Source organism: Paramacrobiotus metropolitanus, unplaced genomic scaffold (assembly GCF_019649055.1).
Source record: "Paramacrobiotus metropolitanus isolate TYO unplaced genomic scaffold, Prichtersi_v1.0 Parri_scaffold0000146, whole genome shotgun sequence".
NCBI classification, from domain to species: Eukaryota; Metazoa; Tardigrada; class Eutardigrada; order Parachela; family Macrobiotidae; genus Paramacrobiotus; species Paramacrobiotus metropolitanus.
Window position 1 is genome coordinate 20,794 of NW_026570366.1, and position 26,448 is coordinate 47,241.

The 26,448-nt window shown below is 42.3% G+C and overlaps 3 protein-coding genes and 1 long non-coding RNA gene across 4 annotated transcripts; 3 read left to right on the top strand and 1 right to left on the bottom strand.

The window, feature by feature from the left end:
- Position 1: 1 nt before the first annotated feature.
- On the top strand, positions 2–21,803 carry LOC129599470 (uncharacterized). The gene is made up of 4 exons (XM_055497707.1): positions 2–68; positions 280–475; positions 536–548; positions 21,432–21,803. The coding sequence occupies exons 1-4, from the start codon at positions 2–4 to the stop codon at positions 21,801–21,803; spliced, it is 648 nt and encodes a 215-aa protein (XP_055353682.1).
- On the bottom strand, positions 620–7,856 carry LOC129599443 (uncharacterized). The gene is made up of 3 exons (XR_008691915.1): positions 7,427–7,856; positions 7,293–7,345; positions 620–830 (listed from the first exon to the last, which is right to left on the bottom strand). It is a non-coding gene; the product is annotated as an uncharacterized LOC129599443 (long non-coding RNA).
- Positions 622–1,667, top strand: LOC129599442 (folliculin-interacting protein 1-like). The gene is made up of 3 exons (XM_055497667.1): positions 622–860; positions 971–1,089; positions 1,297–1,667. The coding sequence occupies exons 1-3, from the start codon at positions 840–842 to the stop codon at positions 1,379–1,381; spliced, it is 225 nt and encodes a 74-aa protein (XP_055353642.1). The 5' UTR covers positions 622–839; the 3' UTR covers positions 1,382–1,667.
- On the top strand, positions 18,712–20,792 carry LOC129599441 (uncharacterized). The gene is made up of 5 exons (XM_055497666.1): positions 18,712–18,994; positions 19,105–19,338; positions 19,709–19,772; positions 19,978–20,054; positions 20,130–20,792. Exons 1-5 carry the CDS (start codon positions 18,972–18,974, stop codon positions 20,629–20,631), a joined length of 900 nt encoding a protein of 299 aa, XP_055353641.1. The 5' UTR covers positions 18,712–18,971; the 3' UTR covers positions 20,632–20,792.
- Positions 21,804–26,448: the final 4,645 nt, after the last annotated feature.

A 26,448-nucleotide genomic window follows, 5' to 3' on the forward strand; every position in this document is an offset into this window, starting at 1 on the left:
AATGCATTTAGACAACCAGATTATCCAGATATATCTTTCTGTTGCATTTGGATTCGACCTTAATCTAAGCAGGAATTTATGTTCTGCTGCTACATACTCCATCACATCGGCGCTGATCGCCCTATCTTGACTCATATGTATCTATATTTAGTTTTATTTACTGGCTGAATACCCTAAGATTTTTCTGTGTTTGTTAACTAGTTTGACTTACATTTAATTTCATTTGCCGGTTGAATAGTTTACGATTTCTTAATATTTCCAGTTTTTGCTGTGATTGAGCATTAATCGCATTATCTTTTTTGTGTAGCTATCTCTCGCGGTTAATAACGACTGTTTGGGCTGACCATTTGGGATGGGTATCAACAGTGATTCCATCCAATTCCCAAACGTCTCATTACAAACTAAAGCATGAACCACAGTGGATCCAGCTGCTAGCCAAATCTCATCCCTACAATCCGTTATGGGCAAAGTTAGGGTATGATTGATATTTTTGTCCCGAATGAATTTTTTCCAGTGTGCATGGCTTTCTTCACAGAGATCTCCTGGGCATTTGTGATAGACCAGCTCGTCTAACCAAAACCATTCTGGTCAGTCGGAATCAGTCGGTTTATTTGCAGTATTGCTTGACGGATGAGCCATCGCTATGATCGCGGAAGCATCCGCGATCATAGCGGATTTGGATAATTTCACAGTAAAGGTGATTAGCTGCGGCCGGCGGGAGCTTCCCTGTGGTGTGACTGTTCCGGTGAAGCCAAATTCCATACGACCGCACATCGAAGACTGCGCGGCTTCCAGCTATATACAGTACCTTATGCAAAACCACGGTCAGCCTGTCTAAAATGAAGACAACGCCCGAGTTTGTGAGTCATATAGTAACCGTAATTTGAGTCACAGTTGTCTGCGTTGCAGAGTGTGTTTTGAAGAAAGTAATTTTTTGAGTTGCCACAATTTATTGTTTTTTGCTTCACAGTGCCTGATGCATTTGGATCGAAGACAGGCTGCAGGAGTTGTACGTGCCAGTTGCGCCATGGTTACCTTCAGACAGCACCAAATAACGATTGATACGAAAGAGACGTTGGATCTGCTAGGGTAAGTTGCGAAGTTTTGTTTTTTATTTCAAGTGTGGTGAATAAATTTAAAAATTTCGCTTAGAATTTTTCACAAAGAAAACATTCCACTTTATTCTAAGTTTTTGTGACGCATGTTTTCTTGAAATAATCCCACTTTTTTTGTGGACGTAGCTGCCAGTCAATAAAACCGGATGACCTTTAGTTCGTACTATTTTGTTTTATTTAGATTGGAGATGTCGGATTTTCCACTGGTGATAGCAGTGACATCCACGCACACCCCCGATATCATTTCCGACTTGAATCTAGCGTGAATTTTGTGAGGAACGGAGCATCATTCCCGTCGTCGTTGCTGCGTTGATTATTAAAGTTAATCTGGAGTTCGCCTTTCCGTTTTGGATGGTTAGACTGTTATTTGGGCACACTCTCGCGGGTGATATGACCGCTACTTTGCTCAAGAGAATGTGACAGTAAATTAAATTAACTCCGTTTTTACAGTGTACATACACATTGATGTTTTTTTCTCGACAATATCTATACTGTTTATTTTTGTGTATAGATATGCGTGGAGGTTGTATCGGGTTGGAGATTGTTTTTGTACCGTTCTGAACTGCTGTTTCAGTCGTTTTAGTTGTTTTAAAAAGTACCATAATTTGGTGTTGCAAGTGCATTTTCCGATGGAATTAGAAAGATGCTCAAATTTTTTGCCAAGGAACCGTTTTATACTTGAATATTTCTAGAAATGTTTGAGAAAATAAAAATACCTTCTGTGATTTAATTATGAGTAAACCGTGGATGTACAGATATATTATTACAATACACTCTGCATAACAACACTATCCGATTAACGTATAACTCACTGTACGGAAAGATGCCAACTGCCAAGTTCGCTCCACAATACGGTACTTCCGGAAGATTTTGGACATCCCGCAATCGGTTTTACGCGCAATCACACATATGCTGCTAATGGGCTGCCCAGTTAAGACAATCCCACTAAAGAACACGAAGAGAAATTAAATTTCGTTTATGAACAATTTCGAACTATCTTACAGAAAGGTGGAGGAATGGCTAATTAAAAACCTATCCTGATTCAGATCTATATGGCCACGAATGGGATACACCAGAGCCGGCAAACCAGAAATGACTGACCCAAACCAATATTATATTCTGAAAGCCCGTAGTCAAAAACCGGGCCAGATAGTATTCATTTCTTTCAGAACCTCTCCCGCTTGGAACGCCAAAGGGGAAGAGTTTTGACTACCTTCACCAAATGCAACTAAATTATTGTAGTAATAAGTATTATCGGGGTATTTTTAACCAGGCAATGCTGCCACGTAAACCAACTAAAATATAGCTAGAAAATGAACGTCATTCCTACTATTTAAATTATCAGAATCTTTTAATTAGCAGATCGTTATTACGACAAGAACGACAACGAGTATGTATGTAACGTTGTCATCGATGAAAATTTCTGCACGAGTGCCGGCCGATCAAGAGACCAAGCTACCGGTACTGCCCAATGTACGGGGCCCGTTAGGTGAGAGGATGACCAAGCTACCGGTACTGTCCAGTGCACAGAGCTCGTTAAGCGAACCGAGTGACCAAGCTACCGGCACTGTGCAGTGAACGGGGCCGAGCTGTGAGGGTTGGGAGGTAAACGAGTGACCAAGCCACCGGTATTGTCCAGTGTATGGGAACGGATAAGTGAGCGGGTGACCGAGCTGCGGGTACTGTCCAGTGCCTCTCGCCATACATAATTCTAGGCGGACGAATGGCCAAGCTACTGGTACGCTACGTCAAATGTACGGGACCCGTTAGGTAAGCAGGTGACCGAGCTACCGGTACTGTCGGCCCGTTAGGCAAACGAGCTAGCCGGTGACCTTGCTACCGCTACTATTTTATGCACAGAGCCCGTTAGGGGAACGAATGACCGATCTAACGGTACTGTCCAGTGTACGAGACCCGTTAGGCAAACGGGTGACAGTTCTGTCCATTGCACAGATTCGTCACATGCAGAACCAGTGACCGAGCTTCCACTACCCAGATTGATCAGGTTAAGGTTCACAGAATCATGGATTCAGTTGTGAGAATTTATGGGGATTTGAAAGAATCATGAACTGATTAAAAAAATCATACTCGTATAAAAATCAAATCCGTGTTTTATATAAAATCCGTTTTTTGCGCTAATACGATGTACCGGTTATGCTTGGACGAAATATGTTATTTTAATAAATATTCATTGAAAACTAAACTAGTATAAGGTCTCATACGCCCTTAGGGCAAGCGGGCGGCGGTTTTAATTTTGAGTGTATAAGGCAGCGAATATATAAAGTACAGTCTTGTAAACAGGTAAGCGCTGAAGCTGCAGAATTGGCCTTGGAAATTGATATATGAGTTTAAGGGTACATGACACTATTAATGCGTTTTATTCCAAGAAATCGTTTTATTCCAAGAAAAAATAGCACACTTTCGTGTGAAATCTCCCCAATTAATGTTGCGGTAAGTTTTTAAGCCCAAAAGGTGTTCATGCTTACGTGTCATCTGCAGATTAGAAAAAAACTGTCGAAATAGATTTTAAGGAGAATTCAACGTTTCAAATATCCAGAGCTGTTTTTGCAAGAGTTCGTTTTTCTGCTGCATTGTCGAAAGCAAATAAAGATGCATGTTAAAAATGAATTCAAAATGTAATATGGGTTTTCGAGGAGCAAAGATTTGCGGTAACAATTAAAAATTTAATCGAAAGTGGTGTTCGGATTTACCGCTACTGCAACATTAGGAAAAGTATTTGATAAATTAATTAGAACTTAATCAGTTTGGAATCATACAGGGGTGCTACTGCTACGCAAAGTTGGGCAGTTGCGTAAAATAAACTACAAAACAATTTAACACGTAGCATTGCTTTTGGTTTTGCACTTTTCTAGCGTAACTGTTTATTGCAAATCTAGAAATACAGAAACCGCAATCTTTTGAAGCACCAGTAGGGAGCCGAGCATTTATTCAGGGGATGGGGTAGTGGTCATTCTGTGTATGCTTATAACTCACTCTATAAAGTATTTCCCAACCGATATATGATTCGTAAACTTGTTTGGGAACCTTTAAGTGTAAAAAATGGTGTTCGCTATCAGTTAGCCATAAAACCTTGAGCGATCAGGGTTTAAGCTGACGGCCGAAGAAGGTATGTGGCAAAAAAAATCTTATCAGGAGTGGTTGTCTGTGGCATTCCGCGACTGTTTAGAGAGTTCAAAGAGGAGGTCGCCCTCCACTTTGACAGTGCTCGCAGTCTAACTGAAAAGGTCACGCTGACTTGACTGCAATTCATGCATGTTAGGCATGATTCAAAAGAGGAAAGAATGACAAAAAAAACTATCACTTGTCTTATCACCATTAGACTACAGCCTCAAATGAAAGGTTAAAAAAATTTCGCATAATAGGAAGGCTGTCCCTGTCCACAGGTTAACCACAATTTTTATGCATGTCAGCTCTAGTTTTCACCTCACTGGAACACGAAACACGCCCTTAGCGTAGAATACTGTAGTGGAAAAGATGCTGGTGACATTGGACAGCTAAGTAAAAATTAAATAATTATTCATTTGTTGACGGTTGGCTTGTGGCAACTTCTGGAAAAAAGTGTCCCAACTTGGCGAAGCACCCCTGTATCTAAAAGCGATGCATGGAAAATTTTATTGCGAATTCTAAAAATTGGTGATGACTCATATACAAAAATTACAAAAATAATAGAGATTCAGATTTGATTGTACACTTATTGAATGAACAATTGACTGTGCATTTAAAAACCGACTGTACGAATCAGCAAAAACAAATTTCAAAAAGTCATCAGATTAAAAACTTGATTTGAAAAAGCATGGCGCTTAAATTTATTTCTTTCATAGTACCTTAGAATTTAACCGTGAGTAAAAACGATTAAGAAATCAATTTCAGAGATGGTTCATTCGTTGAAAGCCATGATTTGGTTTCCGTATAAAAATTCATAAATATTACATAATTATGGAATTTGAATTAGAAAACTTTGTTATTAATTTTGGAATTTCATAAAATTTTTGTGCTTTAACGAGCAAAAGTTTCGGTACATTTGAATTTCGCATTTTACAGCGGCACACGAAATGTGGGTAACCAGTTTTTCTTCATTAAATTTCAAAGGCAACTATCAGTTTCTTTGAAGATGAGGCTTTAGATGTATATTTACCTAAGGTATTCTAACGTCCGATATTCTCCCAATCAGAGACCTGAAAATTGAGCAAATTTATTATTCCCGTAGCTTGCTGCTTAAGATTTTCACGATTTAGTTATCCGGCTATTCAGTTATCTTATTATTTAGGTTTTTTAACTGATTTAACGATATAAATATTTCAAAACGGAAAGCTTATAGACTTGTAGTTTTTAAACTTTTCTAGGGGAGAATTTAAGTTTTAAGTAAATAGATATGTACGATTGGCTTTTTAATTTTTCAGAGGTACTTAAGATTCAGTTAATGAACCTTAATGCTGAATATCCAAATATGTAATTGAATTTCTTACAGGTAAATAACGAAAAAATATCTAGAGCTTTTTCACATTATTTAATAATGTTTAGGAATACTCAGAATTATTACCTATTTAGAATTATTTGGAATTTTAGAATTATTTAGAATTATCTAAAATTATTTAGAATTATTTAGAATTATTTAGAATGATTTAGAATTATTTAGAATTATTTAGAATTATTTCGAATGATTACTTAAGATCGATGCAGCACATCAGACTGTACATTTGTAGTACATATCGTGGTGGCGACCTCGGGGACCCGGGTTCGAGGTCCCCGAGTACTTTAGTTCGACTCAGCACATCAAACTGTACATTTGTAGTACATATCGTGGTGGCGACCTCGGGGACCCGGGTTCGAGGTCCCCGAGTACTTTAGTTCGACTCAGCACATCAGACTGTACATTTGTAGTACATATCGTGGTGGCGACCTTGGGGACCCGGGTTCGAGGTCCCCGAGTACTTTAGTTCGACTCAGCACATCAAACTGTACATTTGTAGTACATATCGTGGTGGCGACCTCGGGGACCCGGGTTCGAGGTCCCCGAGTACTTCAGTTCGACTCAGCACATCAAACTGTATAGGAATCACGATGAAAATCGGTGGCGACCCAAAGGTCACTCGGCGACCCAAAGGTCACTGCCACTTCGTTTCATCGAACCCTCAACATGTCTTGAATTAGAAACGCGGGCTCGCTTCGCTCGCCCGCTTGATAAAGTGGCCGTTGACCACAAGAAACGCGGAGGCGAAGCCGAGGCTGTTTCTTGTATGTTATATTTCAGTGACCTTTGTGATCTGCGTTGCAAACATTGCCATCTATATCTATGTAGTGACTGCCTGATTGGTATTGTTTAAACTTCCTTTCATTAATTAAGTTATCATATTATACTGTAAGCGCTGCTTCAGTCGTTTACATGGGCGGACTAAGAATAAAACTAATAGTAACGGACTGTCTCGTCTACGGTCTACGTCGTAATCACACTTGCAATACAGAACATAGACAGACCAGAGGCGATAAGCAACTTATAAAGTGCTGACCAAAGCATTGCAGGGCGGCAACTCTTGAGACCACCAAGATAAAGTCAAGGGGGAAATTTTAGTCCGGTGCGCTCGCCAGTCGCGACAGACTAAACAGATTTCCACTTCCCCGTTTTTTGCATTTTACCTCGCATTGTGCGGTGCAGTTGCGGTGATTTCATCTCACAGTCAGTTTCAGTACTTCTATCTGTTTCGTGCCCACACTGGTTATTTACTTCATTTCTGATAATAACATTGTTGATTGTTATTATTACTATTTTTAATGTTATATTATTATTACCGATTCTTGGAATAATTATGCTGATTTTTACAACAAGTTTGCCAACGGTCGGTCTGTCGACCAAGTTCCGTTAAAGCCTATTCGACTTACCGGAATTGAATTCGAAGTAAGTACTCACGCCACACGCATTCCGCAGGCGCTGCCCTTTGATACTTAGTTGGGATCTCTCTCATCCTGAAGCGCAAAGATGAACGGCATCAGCAGGTAAGCTTCACTAATTGCAATTTGCAAGTGAAACATTGTAAAAACCCTTATACTGTTCTTGGTGCGATTGGTAGGTTCGTTAAGCGTAACTGTGTGACATATCCTTGTATTCGTAATTATAACAGCGGCGTTGACTGTACAAATTTGGAATTTCTAACACCATACCTGAGATTTTTTAGCGTTGCTTTTCGGAAGTTGTCGTCCGAGTTGAACTATCGCTAAAAATGCGTAAGATCATTTCGTATTTTACGCGGCGGTTTTAATTTTAATATAATTACACGTATAATTATACGACTAACTCAAGATTTGTGTAGGGCGACCGAACCATGCGAGAATCTTCGTGCTAGTACAGCTGGCATAATGTCTGGAGAATTTGAAAGGAAGCTTGGTCCGAAGTGAGTGCGATTTCTACTTTCTGATTTCTGTTTGTGAATTATGGAAACTGGCATTATAGTATCACCGAGCATACAACTATGTGATGCAACATATGTTTGCAGATATAAACGACCACAAGATCAGACTGCCACATTTACGAGGTCCCATCACGATGCCGCGTCCAGTTGAGGTATGTACAGTCAGTACAGATAAATTCAGATTTGTTTTGGCAAAACGACGTTTAGGCTATCGAGTAGACCAACAATTTAAGGGATACCTAATAAGTATGAAGCAGATTTGAAGACGATAGATACCCTGTTTCAGGTCCCTGCCCTTGTGTTTTTGCACGCACGAGATGCTTAGCGTGCAGTCGGTTTAACTTAATTATGCGCTATGACACCAGCTGTCATGATCATGTTCTCGTTCCATAATTTTTTACATAAAAGGTTATGTGTTAGCACTATAAGTTTGGCTGTGTGCGAGAGTTTTCCAGCCTCATTAAAAGTAATATTCAATTACTTCATATGCAGTACTTTATTTTTACATTACGGCCGCGTACAAGCCTGCATGGTAAACACGAGCTTTGGGCTACGTGCACGGGTAACCTTTTCCAGTTTGCACGGGTACGTTCCGGCTGCGTGCATCGGAAGTCGCCAAGGGTGTTGGCCGCGTGCACGTAATTTTACATTTAATTGAAATTCTTATTGAATATTTATTTTGCATTTTAAATTCCATGTAACTTCATTAGCCTTTTTCGGATTTAATTCAACAACGGTTGATTTTTTCGCGTTTTTGAGACATACTGTATCAGCCGCTCTTGCCGGCTGAGACTTCCAACCACTTTGAGGAAGCCCATTTGTTGGCTGTCAGCCGAAAGGTCAACCGTTTAGCCTAGCACGATTATCCGTCTTGTCATATCTCATACCGGCAACTACGAGTACTGTATGTTTTCGTACCTTATCGCTGCGCACCGGCATTTTCGTTTGTGGTATGTCATGTCTTGGTATAAAATTAATTCATGTCTTCGGTCAAGCTTCTGCCGAACCGACCGGTAGTAGTACCTGCAGAAGTGAGTGGTATGATGTTCATGGCTTCGAAAGCGGCCTTCCGATGACCTTGCATCATTTCCGGTTCGAACGTTGCCGTTCCCGGAGGAAGCCCATATGCACATGTAGTGGCCATTGCGATTGCCAAGAGACACCGTATTCGACGCCCTTCTGTTTTTGGCACCGTTCTCTGACCGTTTGGTACATCCATCCCGCTTGTCTGTCATCTAATAATTTTTTTTGAGGACCGTTAGGCGTTCCGTTTCTGCCGCAATATGATAACCCAAAACCGGTTTAAAAATAAGTTTTGAAGAAATTTTACGTGCTTGAAAACGAAAACGAAAGAACGTAGCCGTGTATTCAGCCAAAATCCGTTCGCTAATCCTATGCAGTGATGCACGCAGGCGACGCCTGCGCTTTCCCGTGTACGCAGCATCTACTTCATTTTTTTCTTACTCATATACGAATTTACTTGAATTACTACATACTTCATTTTTGCCTTGTCATGAAAGCCAAGAATGATAGGAAATTCACCTTTACACAATAAAGGATGTAATCGAGTAGTAGCGTGTACTCGCTTGCAACTGTTGTTAAATCGGGGGCTGTTGTCAATTATTTGTTACAGTATAAAGGATGTACGAGTATTATCGGAGCCGCTTAGGCGTAGAAATTTTCATAGCCAAGAAATCGGTTCAACTAGCAACGCAAGAAATCAACCGGCAGTTCCAGAAACAGAACCGGAAACCAGCTTACCCTCAGTCGGCGCAACCAGCTAACGGGATTTCGCTACATGTAGAGTTCTACCTGCCGGACAGTGCTGGTACAAGTAACCCACGTGGTCGGCCATCCGAAGGAAGGCGTCATCACCAAATCAGTCAGTCCAACAACAGCTGCATGGCTCCGCCGACTGGGATACGGGGGTTTCCGGTACTGCTTCCGGAACTGCCGGTTGATTTTCGTGACCTGTAACTTGGACGGATTCCATGGCTGTAGCGGCTGGGGAGTGGGTGGCTAATTATCGCCACTGCGTGCATTGTCCAAGTACATGCATTATACAAGCATTATGTACAGGGTATTGTCGAAGCGCTATTACTGGTTGGCTGCACTAATAATGTAGATAACGGTCTGCTTTATCAGGTTTGCTGCATCCGTCGAACGTTTGATTGATTTCGTGTCAGCTTCATTCAAAAGAGCATTGCTTTTTATAGCGCAGAAAAATTAAACCGAAGTAACATTATGATTATGCAGAGGTCTGGCCTTTTTCGGAACCGGTAAAACGAAAAGTACCGATCAGCACAATTTCTACCGTCTATAAAGCCAGTCCGATGTTTCTTATCATTCTTGGCTGTCATGACATATTACAAATCAAATATGTAGTAATTCAATAGATCAGTATATAATAAAAACAAAACGTAATAATTTATTATTAATTTTAATAGCACTGAAAAACTTGTGCGTAGCTACACTTAATTGCACAAGATGCTGTCGCCCAAATAAATTATCGGCGGATTGAATGATCCGGCTCGAATGTTGAACATATGTTGTCTTTGAAACAGGTCCAAATGCCAGGGTGCGGTGTAATTCTCCCCCGACGCTGGTCTAGTTCTCCGCTGACTGGTCACCTTTGGAAGGCCACTGCCGCCAGACGAAGACTGCTGCACAACCGCGCGCCTGCTCCCGAAGCGGACTGTTGGGCGCAGTACATCAAACACGAGCAGTCCTGGTACGAACGACTGCTGCTGACCAAACCTACGTGGGAATTCCCACACTATGGTTATGTCAACCTCTGGCTGTACCTCAATTCAGCTCCTCCGATCTGCGTGTGTCCGCAAAGCAGACTGACACCAGAGGGTATGAAGATGCGACCGGGGTACAAAGTCCCGGACTGCACATTGGAGCTGCTCACCGGAAAACGGACCGTGGCAGCCATTGTCGAGGTCAAGCACTGCAATGGCGGCTTGACGAAACTGCTGGACCAGTTGAAGGAACAGTGTAAGTATTCTTGCAAGGAACGCTCATTTAATTGGAGAGCAGGTGATCGGTATGGCTAGCGCTGTCCTCGGAACGGGAGCTAAGTTGTTCAGCTTTCACAAAGACAGCGGGCGGTTAGCTGAGCTAACTGACTGGACGGAAATGGACTCTGATACACTGCGCAAAGTCTTTAAACAGTTTTTGAAAGAAATTTCAGGTGTTAACTTATTATGAGATTGTGAGAAGTGGTGCTGGCCTTATTTAAATAGTTTGTGAAATCCGTTACTCATTAAACATCACAGGATTTTATTAATTTACGCGGGTTTCTTGTAAGAATTTTGAAATATTTGTCCGTTATTACCTTGTCTGTCAAATGGCAAACACTTCGAATAAATCCAAACGAAGGAAAGGAAAGCGGAGACTTATTTGTATTCTGTGACAATTTCTACAATAAGCGGCTAAAATAGAAAGAAAAATAAGTTTCAGCAAAAAATAAATAATTCATGTTCGTAATTTGCCGCTGTGGCTTCTAGGTGTGGTGCAAGAATAATACTCATCGTCAAAACACTCCATTGAATTCAATGGATACAGACTGAGCAGCCAACTACAAGTGCGTAGTACTACGTAGTGAGTGAAGTACGATGATAGCATGACAAAGACAACGTGTAACATTCGTAAATCTACCGAATACTAAAGGCAATTAGACAAAACAATATCAGCATAAAACTCAAAATCTCCACGCTTTGGGGTAATACTCGCCCCAGATCCCGTCGGGCAAGACACGCAGAAACTCCGACGTTACACCGGCTAAAATAAGTATTGTACTCGTACAGTACATATGCTGAAAAGCGTGAAACAGTTTTCATGAACCTTTTTGGCTCATTGTTCTTGACGGTTTAACGTATTATGATTGTCGAATTGCTAGGATGTTTGATATTTAGCATCTACTGATCCATGATGTGACCCTCTACATACTAAACTGTCAATCAGGCTGAATTAAATTTTTAAAAAAATAAGATTGCAACGCACGATAAATCAATTTTGCTCAGTCACCGAAACCATGCGAGTGATGCGATGATATTCAGCATCTAGGCGTTACGTTCCGTGTAAGGAATACTGTTTCAGTGTTTCTGCTTTCTGTGTGAAAACAATTTTTTAAAATATAATATTACGTAAGTAGATGCTGTCTATCTACCAAAGCGAGAATTTTCTGAATTTGGAGCCGGCATATGTGCCCTGACTGAAACCTTTCGCTCAGTAAGCTCGGCTGACTGAAACCTTTCGCAATCCGCATTATAAAATGTTTGGCAACGCCCACAATATTTTAATTTAAATTTACCATTTAGTTTACCGTTTGACGCACTTATTGTGCAATTAAAAACAAAAACTACCTCGCCGGTCGCGAGCCGGCTGAACGAGTACGCATGCGAGTATAAAGAGCAGTTCGGTTGCCCTCGATAAAACATACAAACTAGGCAAATAACAATTACTAGGATAGGCATCGCTTGTGAAAAACTACAACAGTAGTTAGCTGTAGTAGTGTACGTACTACGCAGTTTACAGTTACAAAACTGTACTTTACTTCCGGACCGACTCAAGGTACAGGGCGGGAATACTACTTACACATTTCGCCGAACGATTAATTAACGAATTAACGCCGATTAATTAACGAATTCGGGCAGTGATGAGTAATTTATTATCTTTCTGTTCATCGATGATTGACCCTACACCGTCTCCGCACTGCACGGTTTCGCGCAAATAAATGTGATGCGTTCCCTTGATGGTCATCCCAGCTGCCTGAGACTGGGTGTTGCAGTTGGACTCAATCATATTGACGACTTCGACTACCACCTCTTGCCGGGATACGTTTATGCTGACTTAACTAGCTTTGTTGCCGGCTTTCTGAACCGGACCACGGTGTTTGTGTACAGTGCGGGATTGCGATCACTGACGAAACGGAGAAAGGCCTCTGTCAGAATGGAATACGAGTAGACGTCGTCTCGAAAAATCATGGTGTGACAATAGTTGTTCATCTAGTGAATAATTCTGGCTAATCATGGGGTCATTTTATGCAAATGTACAGTACATACTTGAGACTGCACAAAAGCGAACAATTTTTATTCATTTAAATGGTTTAATCTAACAGAGGAGCTTTTATTTTAATGATACTGTGTAATTATGAAATATCCGTCCAAATGAAATTTTGTATGAAAAGTAGTTTCTTTGTTCTTCTGGATTAGCGAAGCAAATGAAAAGTACGAGTGCCGTCTCGAGTTGGTTCTCTTTATATACTTATTGTGGAGCTCTGTGCCGGCTTTCGTGGTGTGCTGGTTGGTTTGGTATGATATGTCAGCGACACGAAAAAGCAAGCAGCAAAAGAATTACTTACAATTAGCTGATAAACTGAATACGGTAGGAATATTGCAGTCGCATAACTGTATTGTGAACTGTGCGGTGACCTCGCTGTCCTCGCAGGCATTTGTGCCAAGTGCATCCTTTTATGGTAAATCACATCTGATGTATCACTACAGTCTACAAATGATTTTTTCTGATCAGACCAATCGAACAAAACAATTTGCAGGGAATGACTTGTCTCCATTCCATTCCAGCTAATGTTGTATCACATCACAGGTGATCTAAATTCTTACGATTGCTTGATTGACATGCGATTTAAATTAAAAATCTCCGACTATGGTCCTCCGTACTTCCGTAATCCAAAACTTTTTCCCGCGTCCAAACCCAGCGCAACGGAGCGGTCTTACAGTAGGGTGTTGTGGCGAGCCTCAGAGTGGTTGTTCGAGACGATGCCACCAAAGACCACTTGCGTCTGCATTCGCCTAATATATAAATTTTGCACCGATTTTCTTTTTGGAAAGGCGATTGTAACATATTATTATTATTATGTATACAGTTTTGCAGTAATCCTGCAGCAGCAGGCTTAGCGCAGTGGACCATTGAGCGTTCATATGACCCCTTAAAACGTTCAGATAGGAAATGTTCCTAAAGATATTCAGATCGAGGATTATTATTCTAATCAGACTTTGCTTAATTTATTAAATACGTGGTGAACACATAACGATTACCACATTAATTAGTTTTGGGAATGGTGTGTGGAAATATATGAAGCAAAACACAATAAACGTTGGTCAAGATCAAATCACTATTGAACTGGATTCTATGCATTCTAAAGGTCATCACAGCCAAACTTCTCCTGTTCGTCCACGTGTACCGCGATCAGCCTGCTCCAACAAATTTTACGATTTGATGGAACGCTGCTGGTGCCTAGGCGGAGCGACCGACCTTTGCGAAAATCGAAGAACGTCTGGTCGGCGTCATCGGCAATTCTGGTACGACTACAGGCGGCAAAATGGTAATTTTAACACATTATAAAATAATTTGTGTTGTATTATAAAATAATGTGTGTTACTGTCAGCACAAAATCTTTACTTACTTTTACTGTTACTGTTCTCAAAAACTTACTGTTCATTTACTGTTTAATATTAGGCTACTGTTTACTAAGTAAATCCTTTTCTTTACTGCCTATTAAGTAACATATCATTGCATTATACGTAGTTATCGACTTCCTTTTACTAGTCTTATTTTATACAAATTTTATTTACGCAAAGAGAAACGAAATCAGTGAAAAGACTGAGCAGTGTTGCATTTATTCGTACCTGCTTCATTAATATTCATATTAAGTCATTAACCTATCCGTGTCAAAAAACTACGGCTGACTTGTGAGGAATTAAAAAAGAAGGTCACGTATTTTCAGTCTGATTTCAGGTACCTCGCTATTTTATTTTCCTGATACTTAAATAAAATAGCGGTAAATCTGGGATAGTTTCGCTAACAGTTACGATGTCTGACAGTCAAGGATACTGGTTCGGGGCGCTTTTTCGGGATCGAATTTTTCATTTTACTCAGTGAAATTTTCATATCGCTTGATTTTTTAATCGGTTTTGTGCATTTGTGAACCGATTATACGAGTGAAACCGATTGCAATTATATTAATTTGATTAAGTATTAATCTGATTAACCAGGGCACATTTTCCGGGTCTAAATTCAAAAAATTCTAATATTTTGCAGAAAGGTATAATACTACCCTGTAACCCTAGTATAATCAAAAAAATTAATTTCATCTGCAAAGGCTCAAAGGGCGTGGCCAACCAACAATTAAATGTTAACGTAGTATTACATACTGCATTGTTACTGCTATTCAGCGCACTGGCCGGTGCTGCGAAGTCTGAGTATGATAGCTCCATTTTTATTTTGCGAGCGCCGCATTATAGTTGTGGCCCTTTCAGCACGCCCCCCATGTCATCGCGACCAAATTACTACTTGTCAGCAATTTTGTAACCGTAAAGAAGGAGTGCCTGCGTAACAGGCTGTATTAATGTGCTTTCAAATTAATAACCGATAGCAGATTTTGGAAATTAAAATTTTGCTTTATCGGCAGGGTCACCGCTACCGCATGCGTGCATTGGTTAAACATCAGGACTTGACAATTGGTAAAGTCCAATAATTTGCTCGTGCAATACGGTAAAATCTAATCAACAAAAAATATAGCCTGAAAGAGTACTAAGTACTGCACTAATACACTGCAACAGTACGTAGTTCTGTGTGTTTATTTAATTCTGTTTGGCCACGCCCTTTGAGCCTTTGCAGATAAAATTATTTTTTTAATTATGCTAGGGTATTATTCTATCTTTCTGCAAAATATCAGAATTTTTTGGATTTAAACCCGGAAAATGTGCCCTGGTAAGTACTCTAACCGGTAAGTCTAGCCGATGACAGCATTGTGGCACGCCATGTCGATTCATAGTTTCACAGTGGACCGGCGCTCGCGCTCGGTGCAATGATGTGGTTATATTAACCGCCACTAGTACTAACATAATATTACTAAACATTATTACTAATATTACTAATATTACTAATATTACTAATATTACTAATATTACTAATATTACTAATATTACTAATATTACTAATATTACTAATATTACTAATATTACTAATATTACTAATATTACTAATATTACTAATATTACTAATATTACTAATATTACTAATATTACTAATATTACTAATATTACTAATATTACTAATATTACTAATATTACTAATATTACTAATATTACTAATATTACTAATATTACTAATATTACTAATATTACTAATATTACTAATATTACTAAACACATGACGTCACGGCAGCGCACCTGCATTGTGCGTCGGAGTGGGCAACCCCTACGGGTTTGGCACTTTTCGAAACTCCCAAATTCATACAACTTGTTCGTACTATGGCTCAAAAAATAGAGGAAAAAAATTCAAGTTTGTGAAGCGAAAGTTAGCTAGTAAAAAGTTATCAGGGAAACGAAACGTTTGCGATTTATGTAATTCAGGTTTAGCACTGAGGTCTATGAGGCTGTTTGCCATAGACCTCTACGGTAAACAAAAATATTGATTTTTTTCATTGTGATCAAATCAAAACAATTAAAATGTAATCACTTAATCAAAACAAAACATCCAGAACTATAATCAGTCAATTAAACAACCAAACAGTGCGTTCAATACGGTCTCGCGTGCGGTAGTGCTGAGTGCCGTGCGGTCGTACTTCCCGGAATACTTCGTCTTTTTTCAGTCAGCTTATGGACACCATTCGTCACTGTTCATCGACGACCACGTTCTATCATCCGAATCCGGTGTACAGCAGGGGGATCCATTGGGACCGCTACTATTTTGCCTCGCATTGCAATCAGTTATTGCCTCCCTGGATACCGAGCTAAACGCTTGGTACCTTGACGATGGGACGTTGGGCGGGCTTCCTAGTAGTGTACTTGAGAATTTTGACCGCGTCATCGAAAGAGCACGGGCGACTGGCCTGGAAATTAACGTCGGAAAGTGCGAATTATACGTTGCAGGCGGTTCTGAGATTACACAGCAAGAGGCAATTACCAATTTTCTTTCAAGGCATCCGGGAATCCGCGTCATGTGCAGCACTAATTTAACGCTTCTAGGAGCCCCTGTGCTGGACGACGCGATTGCCCCTGTATTTGCCGAGAAAGCGAAGTCGCTGACCGCGGTATGCGAAAGAATGAAATTGCTTCCCCGTCACCACGCCTTATTCCTTTTAAGGCACTGTCTCGGAGCACCGAAAATCATTTACATGTTGCGGTGTTGCAACGCCTGGAAATATCCTGAGCAATTGTACCAAATCGATGAAGTATTGCGGTCTTGTTTCCAGCTTCTATGTAATGTCCGGACAAATCACGATGATTATCCCAGTTGGCGGCAAGCAAGTCTCCCGGTTAGCAGAGGAGGCATTGGTCTACGTCGATCGGAGGAATTAGCACTCCCAGCCTTCCTGGCTTCGATTCACTCCGTCGGCGACCTGGTGTCTTTGTTGCTTCCCAGTCGAGAGACTTCAGACATTACCGTTGCTCTAGAAATGTGGAAGGCAAAAGCCCGTTTAACAGAACTGCCCGTTCCAGAATTCCGCAATTCCCAGAAGGCATGGGATTTGCCATTGTGTAATGTATCTCTGGCTGCCCTGCTAGAAGTATACCGGGATGATGAAATTAATAAGGCGCGTCTGCTTGCCCAGTCGAGACCAGAAGCCGGCATTTGGCTCAACGCGTTGCCTTCCGCCCATATAGGTAACCTCCTCGATGACGATACTCTGAAAATCTCAGTAGGCCTTAGACTCGGCGCCAGGATTTGTGAACCTCACAACTGCACGAAATGTTTAAAGCCGGTCGACGGATACGCTCATCATGGTCTTTCCTGTACCTTCTCCGCCGGCAGACACCCAAGACATGGTGGCCTTAACAGTATCGTATGTCGGGCTTTTGTATCAGCCGGAATCCCAGCTAAACTTGAACCCCGAGGCACTTCCCACACCAACGAACGACGCCCCGATGGCTGCACAACGTTCGCCTGGCAGCGAGGAATGTGCTTGGCATGGGATGTCACCTGCGTGGATACTGTTGCCGCTTCCCACATCAAATCTACTTCGGCAATTGCGGGATCGGCCGCGTTGCAGGCTGAAGAGAAGAAGTCTAGGTTCTATTCTTATTTAAACGGCCGCTATATATTCACACCTATCGCTTTTGAAACTATGGGCCCGTGGGGACCAGCGGCCATTGCCATCATAAAAGAACTGGGGAAAAGATTACGTTCTCATTCAGGAGAAGCCCGCTCGCACGAATTTCTTCGACAACGTTTGTCCATAGAGATACAGCGTGGTAATGCGGTTTCTGTTTTGGGCACGGTGGAGAAAGCCGAAATGTTTAACGAGCTGTTGTTTTTGTAACTGTTTCTCTAACACGTGTTTAAGTGATGGTTTGAAATAAAATGCGACACCACCAAACAGTTAGATTTTTGATCAACTGAAGTAGTTTTTGTTTAGCATTGATGTCTATGGCAAGCTGCCTCGTAGACCTCAATATGGCAAGCTGCCTCGTAGTCCTCAATGCTAAACAAGAATTACATAATCGTGAAGTTTTCGCTTTCGTGATAACTTTCTACTCGCCAGCTTTCGCATTGACAAACTTAAAATTTTTTCCTCCATTTTTTGAGCCATAGTACGAACAAGTTGTATGAATTTGAGAGTTCTGAAAAGTACCAAACCCGCAGGGGTTGCTTACTATGTACTACCTACATACCTTTAATCCAATGGTTCAACTACATCACTTCAACACATAATACACTGTAATCTTTCATAATAAAGATGTAATCTACAGTCTCAACCGACAACAGAGATAGACGGTCTGATTATACTGAACATCTCATCTAAATTAGCCGATGCTGGTGCTGTTCCCATGACGGAGGCCGCATTCCCGCGTTGAATTTCAATGCTGAACCTCTGGCGCAGATACTCAATCGCCCGTATCTCGCCCGTTTCTGCGCGTATCATCTGTCCGAGTTCGGTGACCATGCGAGAAGCGTCTGGTCCCAAAGGTCCGAGTGTTTCGACGCCTACTGCACGGAACATGTAGTCCTGTGTGATGTCACGATACTTCGCCACTTTATCCTGCTCTGCGCGCGCCGCGGCTGCTCCCGCTTGTTTCGATGTTGCCACGATGTGCGATAAGGCTACTGTGCACACACATGTAGCATCCCAGGTCAACATCTTTCCTACATACCTATGTACGAGTAGTATGTAGGTAGTACGCCTGTACACATCCAGTTAGCTTCTAGCCTGTGGCAAGGCCAAAATGTAACGTACGGCTGTCCATGTTCAGAACTGTAATTCACTCGTACAGAAAACAGAAAACTGTTTTATTATTTTGCAGCAGCATCATTCTGCACTCTGTAATCTCTAGTCTACTCATAAAAGTTCTTGGTTCCACCATTTTGTTTCGCGACTGAAGCTACTGGCGATACAACCAACCTGCTTCAGTGAATCATTTAGGATAGTTTTAACTGCCATCTTTTTTCAAGGGGATAAACAATGCTAAAGCGAGCGCTTACGAGGTGAGAGTATGCTTTACAGTTTACGGTATTCTACAGTATCATACTGTAGCTTCGCAGTTGGTAATATCTGCCAGTTGCCAACTGATATGCTGTTATTGAGTTATTCGTAGATTTCTGCTGATGGAGCGGCAAGGTGGTGATCCTCTGATAACACCTGTCCATTCTCAGTGGTTGCGTGGAGTGAAGACGCGTAGGCAGCCCGCGGAACTGGCATCATTGCATCGTAAGAACATCCGCTCAGTGTCTCGAGTCGCTCCCGGAAAAATTTCGCCAACTCCGCCACCATTTATCCCGTGGAGCGGTTTGCCCGTTCCAAACGCTGCAAAACCGTCGGTAGGAATGAAGTACGTACTTAAACTGATGGTGAGGAGCTCACAGTCTCACACACCGTACAGATACAACTGTTGAAAATTAACGAAAGTTTTGGTACTCGGATTTTATTCGAAAATCATAATTAAAAATAATTGATAGGCAGGGCGTATAATAAATATCTGTGCTGCGTTGTCGTAACTGTAAGTAATTTTATGACTGACTTTATCGTTGATGGCGTTGTTACCTTTTTATACTAAGGACTTCAGGTGCCTATTTGCAATTTGATTAAATGGGGATAGAGACAGTATTACATGCTAAAGTGTAACTATGCGCCATGATGTCAGCTCAGCAAATCATCAAGGTTGCAAGTCTGCTGCAGCTAAACCTAACTGTACGTTGCAGGGAATCTCGTAATATCCGCTTTCCGACGCCAACCATTCGGCCAGCACCATGCGTAAACAGCGGTGTGAGTATTTGTACTTCTACATTTCTACTCTTAACTGCAGACAAGCAAACAATGATTACAATAAGTAAAGTTTTATGGGTATTGTCTGATGTATCGTTTCGTTCGACTTCGTGCAACATTGTTTAGAAAATTAAAGATGAGTTTAATTTAAGTATTTACGCAGTTTTCAACTGCGTTCGATTTCGTCAGTGTTATTTGATCGTAGAACTCAGTCGGTGGTGGGATTTTCTCCAAAGGAGTCCAAAAGTTGCTGGATGAGAAGCTGGCGCGCGTTCGAGCGGGGTGAGTTGCGCAACAAATGTCGTTCTTTAATGGATACGAGTACAGTATTAAGTCTGTAAAATTGGTATCCTTCAGGGAAAAGGGTCTGCTGACGAAGACTGCACGCATTAAACTGGATGTAGCCATTAACACGGACCACCAACGCGATTGGTTTACAGCTTGGGGACAAGTGGGGGAGAGCATATTACGCATGGATGCTGGTTTCTACAAACACGAATATTGGGGCAATGGAATTGACGAGGAAATACCAAGCTTGGCACGTCCGTTTCACATGGTGTGGAAAGCATCGCCGACGGGTAGCATGAACATCGCTCTGATTATCATTGGTGACGCCGATCACGCCCAGGAAACATTCGTGAAAATGGAGGAAAACGTCATGGAAGGGATTCAGCATCTGCATGAAGTACGTTGTATTAGGGACGAGACCACATTTGTGGCGTTCCGCGGGCCATCGTTCTACTGGGGAGTTGCGCGCCTTGGCCAGACGCCCGTTCGTCGTTGTGAGATTACGGATATCCGAGAGCCGGCAGCCGAGGAGGTGCTCGAGCAGCTGGCCAAGCACCTTTGCGCTTTGTGATGGATTCCGTGGTGCATACTTTGTGGTCTTATAATCTCGGTTGGTATGATCTTTCTCATCACTGATGTACGTTGCTAGAGTAGCAATTCGTGGAAAGCGTACCGCTACCATAGTTTCTCTTGAGTTGTTGATGTTTGGATTAAAGATTCGTATTACTGTGTGACTGTATGTGTACGTAATCCCTATGCACTGCTGCGAAGAATCAACTTAAGCCACATTTCATTATAATATTATTAGAGAAATCAGTAAAGGAAATGGATTAAGACAACCATATTGTCCAGATATAACTTCTACTGTCTGGCTTCGACCTTAGTCTATGAATTTATGTTCTGCTGCTACATACTCCACCACACCGGCGCTGATCGGCCTATCTTGACGCATTTTTAGTTTTGTTTACTGGCTGAATACCATAAGATTTGTCTGGGGTTTGTTGACTAATTCGATTTATATTTAATTTTATTTGCCGGTTGAATATTTTACGATTTTTTAAGATTTCCAGTTTTTCCAGTGATTGAGCATTAATCGCATGATCTTTTTTCTGTAGCTTTCTCTACGAGTAGCGGTTAATAACGAGTGTCTGGGCTGGCCATATGGGATGGGTATCAACAGTAATTCCCTCCGATTCTCAAACGTCTCATTACAAACTAAAGCATGAACCACAGTGAATCCAGCTGTGTGCCAAATCTCATCCCTACAATCCGTTATGGGCACAATTAGGGTGTGATTGATATTTTGTCCCGAATGTACGTATTTTTTCCAGTGTGCATGGCTTTCTCCACAGAGATCTCCTGGGCATTTGGATTTGTGGTAGCCCAGCCCGTCTAACCAAAACCATTCTGGTCAGTCAGAACCAGACCTTGCTCGACGCCTACCTTCATTTGCTCTGCTATTTTGTCCGCACATCCGACCTGGCGTTCCACCGGTTCGAGCCGGTTGTCCCGGTGCAGCCGGCCTCCGACACGTCGACGCAGCGTCTGCGCCGGTTTCAGTCCGGCGACAATTTCCGACCCAGTTCCATTTTTAAACACAAACACCAAAGCGGATCGTCGAGACCACGGCTGCAGTCGCTGAACGAAATGGGCATGGGACGCTCGAAGCGGAATCCTTCGATGAGTAAGCGGAATAGTGATGCCGGTGTCGGCTCGGATGATAGTGTCTTCGAAGGAAATTAAGGTAGATACCCCTCGATCGTTTGAATTTTGTTTTTATCAAGTCTAAAAAATTTTCTCTTTGGGGATTTGAAGAAGCGTTGCATCGGCTGGCATGGTAAAAAGTGGCATATGTAACGGAATTAGCCACTCGGGGAGCCTTCATTAGCCTTTTTTCACACTTTATTCAACAATTATTGAATTTTTAGGGTTTTTGAGACGTATCCTGTGGTATGCCATATTTTATAGTCAGAGAAATTTATCGCTTCGATAACGTCTCTGCGTGTGAATGGTGTGTAAACAAAAATATCGGAACGACTGATCGGCACAGAAGCTTTACTTCTTATGGGCGTAGCGAACACCGAAGACAACATTCTGGCTAAACACACGGTCGTCACAACAAACAGCAGGAGAAACACGAACAAACCGCACGAGGAGAGGCGGACAAACAAGCAGCTTAACGCAGTGAGCCCCCAAACGAAGCCCAAGGAAAACCCGTGGCTGCGGCACGGGCAAAGACAAGACGACGGTCGTTGTCGCGCGCGATGTACTTCTCAAAACACGCGCTACGCCAGTTACCCTGCGCTTTTATAGCATCTGGTGACGCTCCACATTCGGACGCGAATGTTGCACCACCGCGCCGGAAGGAATGAATACTGAAACTCGAGCCATCGTACCCAGCTGCATTTAACGCGGTATGTAGTAGCTGGGTAAAACGATCCGCTGACAGTTCTTTCACCCGACCACTGTTATCGCGGTAACAGAAGACTGATCGGTGACCTTTATGCACGTCAGAGTCACGCAGTTCCAAGAAGGCTTTTGCAGGACAAAATGCTGAACCGGCGCGCATCGGAAGTGGAATAAGAATATTATGTCCAATATATTTGTTTGTCTTCATAACGGGCTCCGAAACGAACAGGTTATCTTTTCCCACCGTGACATCCCGAAAGCAAATGTGCAGTCGATTATTCGATGCGGCAAATAAGTTACTCTTTCGCAACAGCGAAAAGAATGCAAATAGGCATGCCGTCCAAAACGCTTTCCGTACTTCCGCGGGAAGTCGGTGTAAGGCACTGTAGATGCCTTTTAAATGCCGCGTTAGAATAGGAGGTTTTTTATTTGGAAATTCCCTGCGCTGACGGCGCACTCCCTCCAGTGCTTGCTTAATCACAAAATGCTTAAGATCGGGCGCTGGTTTGTTACGAAAATGATGTAACGTCACAATGGCTGCCACATAATTTTGCACCGACGAGAATTCAAGGCTGCGCGACAGCTCAGCAATATACAACCCGATGGTGCGCGGCTTCGCCGGTACTGGCTGTAGTCGATGACGATCGCAAAAATTTAAGTAGCGGCACCATTGAACTTTTCTAGTGCGAAGGGATGACGGCGCCAAAGCATTCAGCCGCAACGAGTTCAGGATCCGGTTGAGATTGGCTGTTTGGGTACCTGGAACAGTAGTCACCAGGCGCAGTGAACTATGGCCACTGTTAATGCGGTCAACAACGGTTGACTTATAGATGTCAGCAGTGGTGATGCGGCTCAGAGCATCTGCAAAACTGTTATCGGCACCAGGAATGTGGCAAGCGTCCACATAAAAATCATGCTGGCACGAAGCATAAAATACTAATTTTAACCACTTTAAAGCCTCCAGAGATTTGCAAAATCCGCGTTTTAAAAAGGCAACCGTGGACGAATTATCGCTTTCAATCAGTATCGTGCAACCACCGAACGCCGGTGCCCAGACCAAGATCGGGATGCAAGCGGCAACCATTTCCAAATAATTTATGTTCGTTCGTAAACTATGATTAACCAGCGGCGGACGAATAAAATTTGGCAGTACGCGTAGGTGATGGGAGATATCCGCTAAATCCCAACTGCCGGCTAACCAGCTATTACCCAATGTGGGACCAAACCCAGAAAACGACGCGTCTGTAGAAATGCGAATCACGCGGCTGGGCTTTGAGATTACATATTGCGTCATACCATTAAGCTGCGTGCGACTGTTTGCCACCAAACCAACTCACTGCGGATTAGTGCAGTTACTCTCACTCTGTGGTGAGGCCGCTGCAGTTGAGTAACTGCATCTATAAAAATTCGGGAAAACGCCCGTGCGCCTTTCACTGCTCGCGACGCAAAACAAATCAAACCCAGTAACGACTGCAGTTGAATTTTACTGTTTTGCATTATTTTCGAATTCAGCGCATTTAGACACTAATTTCCGTATCTTCTCTTCTGGTAGTTCCATTTTCTGCGCCACGGAATCGATAATTATGCCAAGAGAACGTACTCGTTGCGTGGGGTAGATAACCTTGTCCCAATTAAAAACGAAGCCGAGCAATAAAAGTAATGCTATTAGCGCCTGCTGAGCGGCCGCGCATAATTCGTAGTTGTCAGCGATCACCAGGAAATCGTCCAGTGCGGCACAATTTTAAAACTACGTCTACGAATCATCCGCGCTACGGCGGTAGATAATCGATGAAAAATACTTGGAGCACAAGACAGGCCAAAACTTAAAAAGTTATCGACATAGTATTCGTCGGAAAAAGAAAGTGAACTAACTGTACATTCTGCTCTGCAAATGCTTATATCTATATACTATCCGCACATTCTTACTCTTCCACATACAAAGACACCGCACTCGTCCACAACAAGTCATTAGCAGCTAGCATGCAATTATTACAGCGACTGCCTTTTGTCTTTCCCCAGGTGGTCAGATGCAGATTGGGTGGTCGTTATCCATGTCTCTGGGAAGCGGTCACGCGTCGTTATAAACAGATTTTATAGAAATCTTTCTCGTCAGGCTTCTCTGGAACCTACCGGTAGAGGACCAGAGGTGCACCGGTAGGAGTGAATGGTATGATCATGATGTTCTGGCTTCGAATGCAGTCTCCAGATGACCTTGCACCTTCTCCGGTTTGAATATTGCCGTTCCCGGTCAAGCCCATAATTATACAGATGTGGTTACATTATATGTGCATAACACTATTATTATATATAGGGGGCAAAACTAAACGTGTTCCACCGTCTCCGGCTACTGCTGCCGTCACCCGGCTGGAGTTTTACGTTGTGGCTATACATGGCGCTTATGTACCGCGCCAGATTTAGCCATATGTATGCCGTAACGTCACACTCCAGGCGGGTGACGGCAGCAATACAGGGGAACCGTGGAACACGCTTAGTTTTGCCCCCTATATGTACATTATATATATAAAAATACCATATTACATTATATGTACTCGTACTGATGTACATAACACTATAACAGTATTTCAAAAGATTCTGAACATCCGGCGCAATCTGTTCTACGCGCCATCACACAGCTGCTGCTGTTAAGGGGTTGCATAATTAAAACGCTTCCCATTTAAGCATATGAAGAGAAACTAAGTGTCATTTACAAAAAATTAAGCTTTTCAGCCATTCCCTCATGTTTCCTATAAGGCAGTGCAATGTCATATTTCTGTGACCTTTGTGGTCGGCGTTGCAGATACTGCAATGTACTGTACAGTGATTTCCTGATTGTTTTTTAAAATTTTCTTTCAGTACGAGTAAATTTTTAAGTTATTTTATTTGTTATGCTATAAGGGGTGCTTCAGTCGTTTACGTGAGCGGACTAAGAAAAAAACCAAAATTATCGGACTGTTTCGTCTACGGTCCACATCATAATCGCAAATGACAGATCAGACACGATAAGAAACTTATCAGACACGGCTTATCAGGTGAGCGAATAAAGTGCTGGGCCGAAGCAAGGCGGCAACCCTTTGAGCCAACCAAGATAGCGTGACAGCGCCAGAGAGAAAATTTTGGTCCGGCGCGCTGTGCTTAGACTCAACAGATTTCCACTTCCCCGTGTTTTGCATTTTTCCAGCAAACCAACACCTCGCATTATGCGGCGCCATTGCAGCGATTTAACCATCTCACGTTCGGTACAGTATCTGTCCCATGCCCGCACCGGCTATTTGCTGCATTTCTTATTACAATAATTATTATTGATTTTGACAACTAAGTACAAGTTCCCCAACGTTCGGCGTGTCGACCAAGTTCCTTCTAAGCCGTATTCTATTAGCGTCCGGTAGCCTGACTCGGAAGTTGTGTTATCTTTGAAAGGTTCAGATGCCCGGGTGCTGTGATTTTCTCCCCCGACACTCATTCGGTTCCGGACGCATGCTCCCGAAGCGAGCTTTTGGCTGACACTGTGCATGGAACATTAGTGTTCTTTGTATGGCCGACCGACAAAACCGTAGTAGACAAACTCCCAAAACTATTTGGGAGTTTCCATACTATGGCTTTGTTGGTCTCTGGCTGTACCGGAATTCCGTTTTGATCTGCGTCTGTCCCCAAAGCAGCCTAACGCCTGGAGGCACGATACGACCGGGATATAAAGTCCCAGACTTCACACTGTTTTGCTCCTAACGGTAACGGGATACTACTACCTAACACTATATATGGTACTTGAGCGGTGTGATGTTCGAAGATGTGTATCTCTACATATTTCTAAAGTTGCGTACGAGTACTGTATTTCTGAAGACACTGTTTTCTGTACTGTTTTAAGATACGTACTTCTAGTTCAGTCCCCTTTATACTGCTGCGAAGGAGTCACACATTTCACTGGTTTCTGTTATAATTAGGCCAGTCAATAAATGAAAAGATTAACGGCAGGCTTGATAGC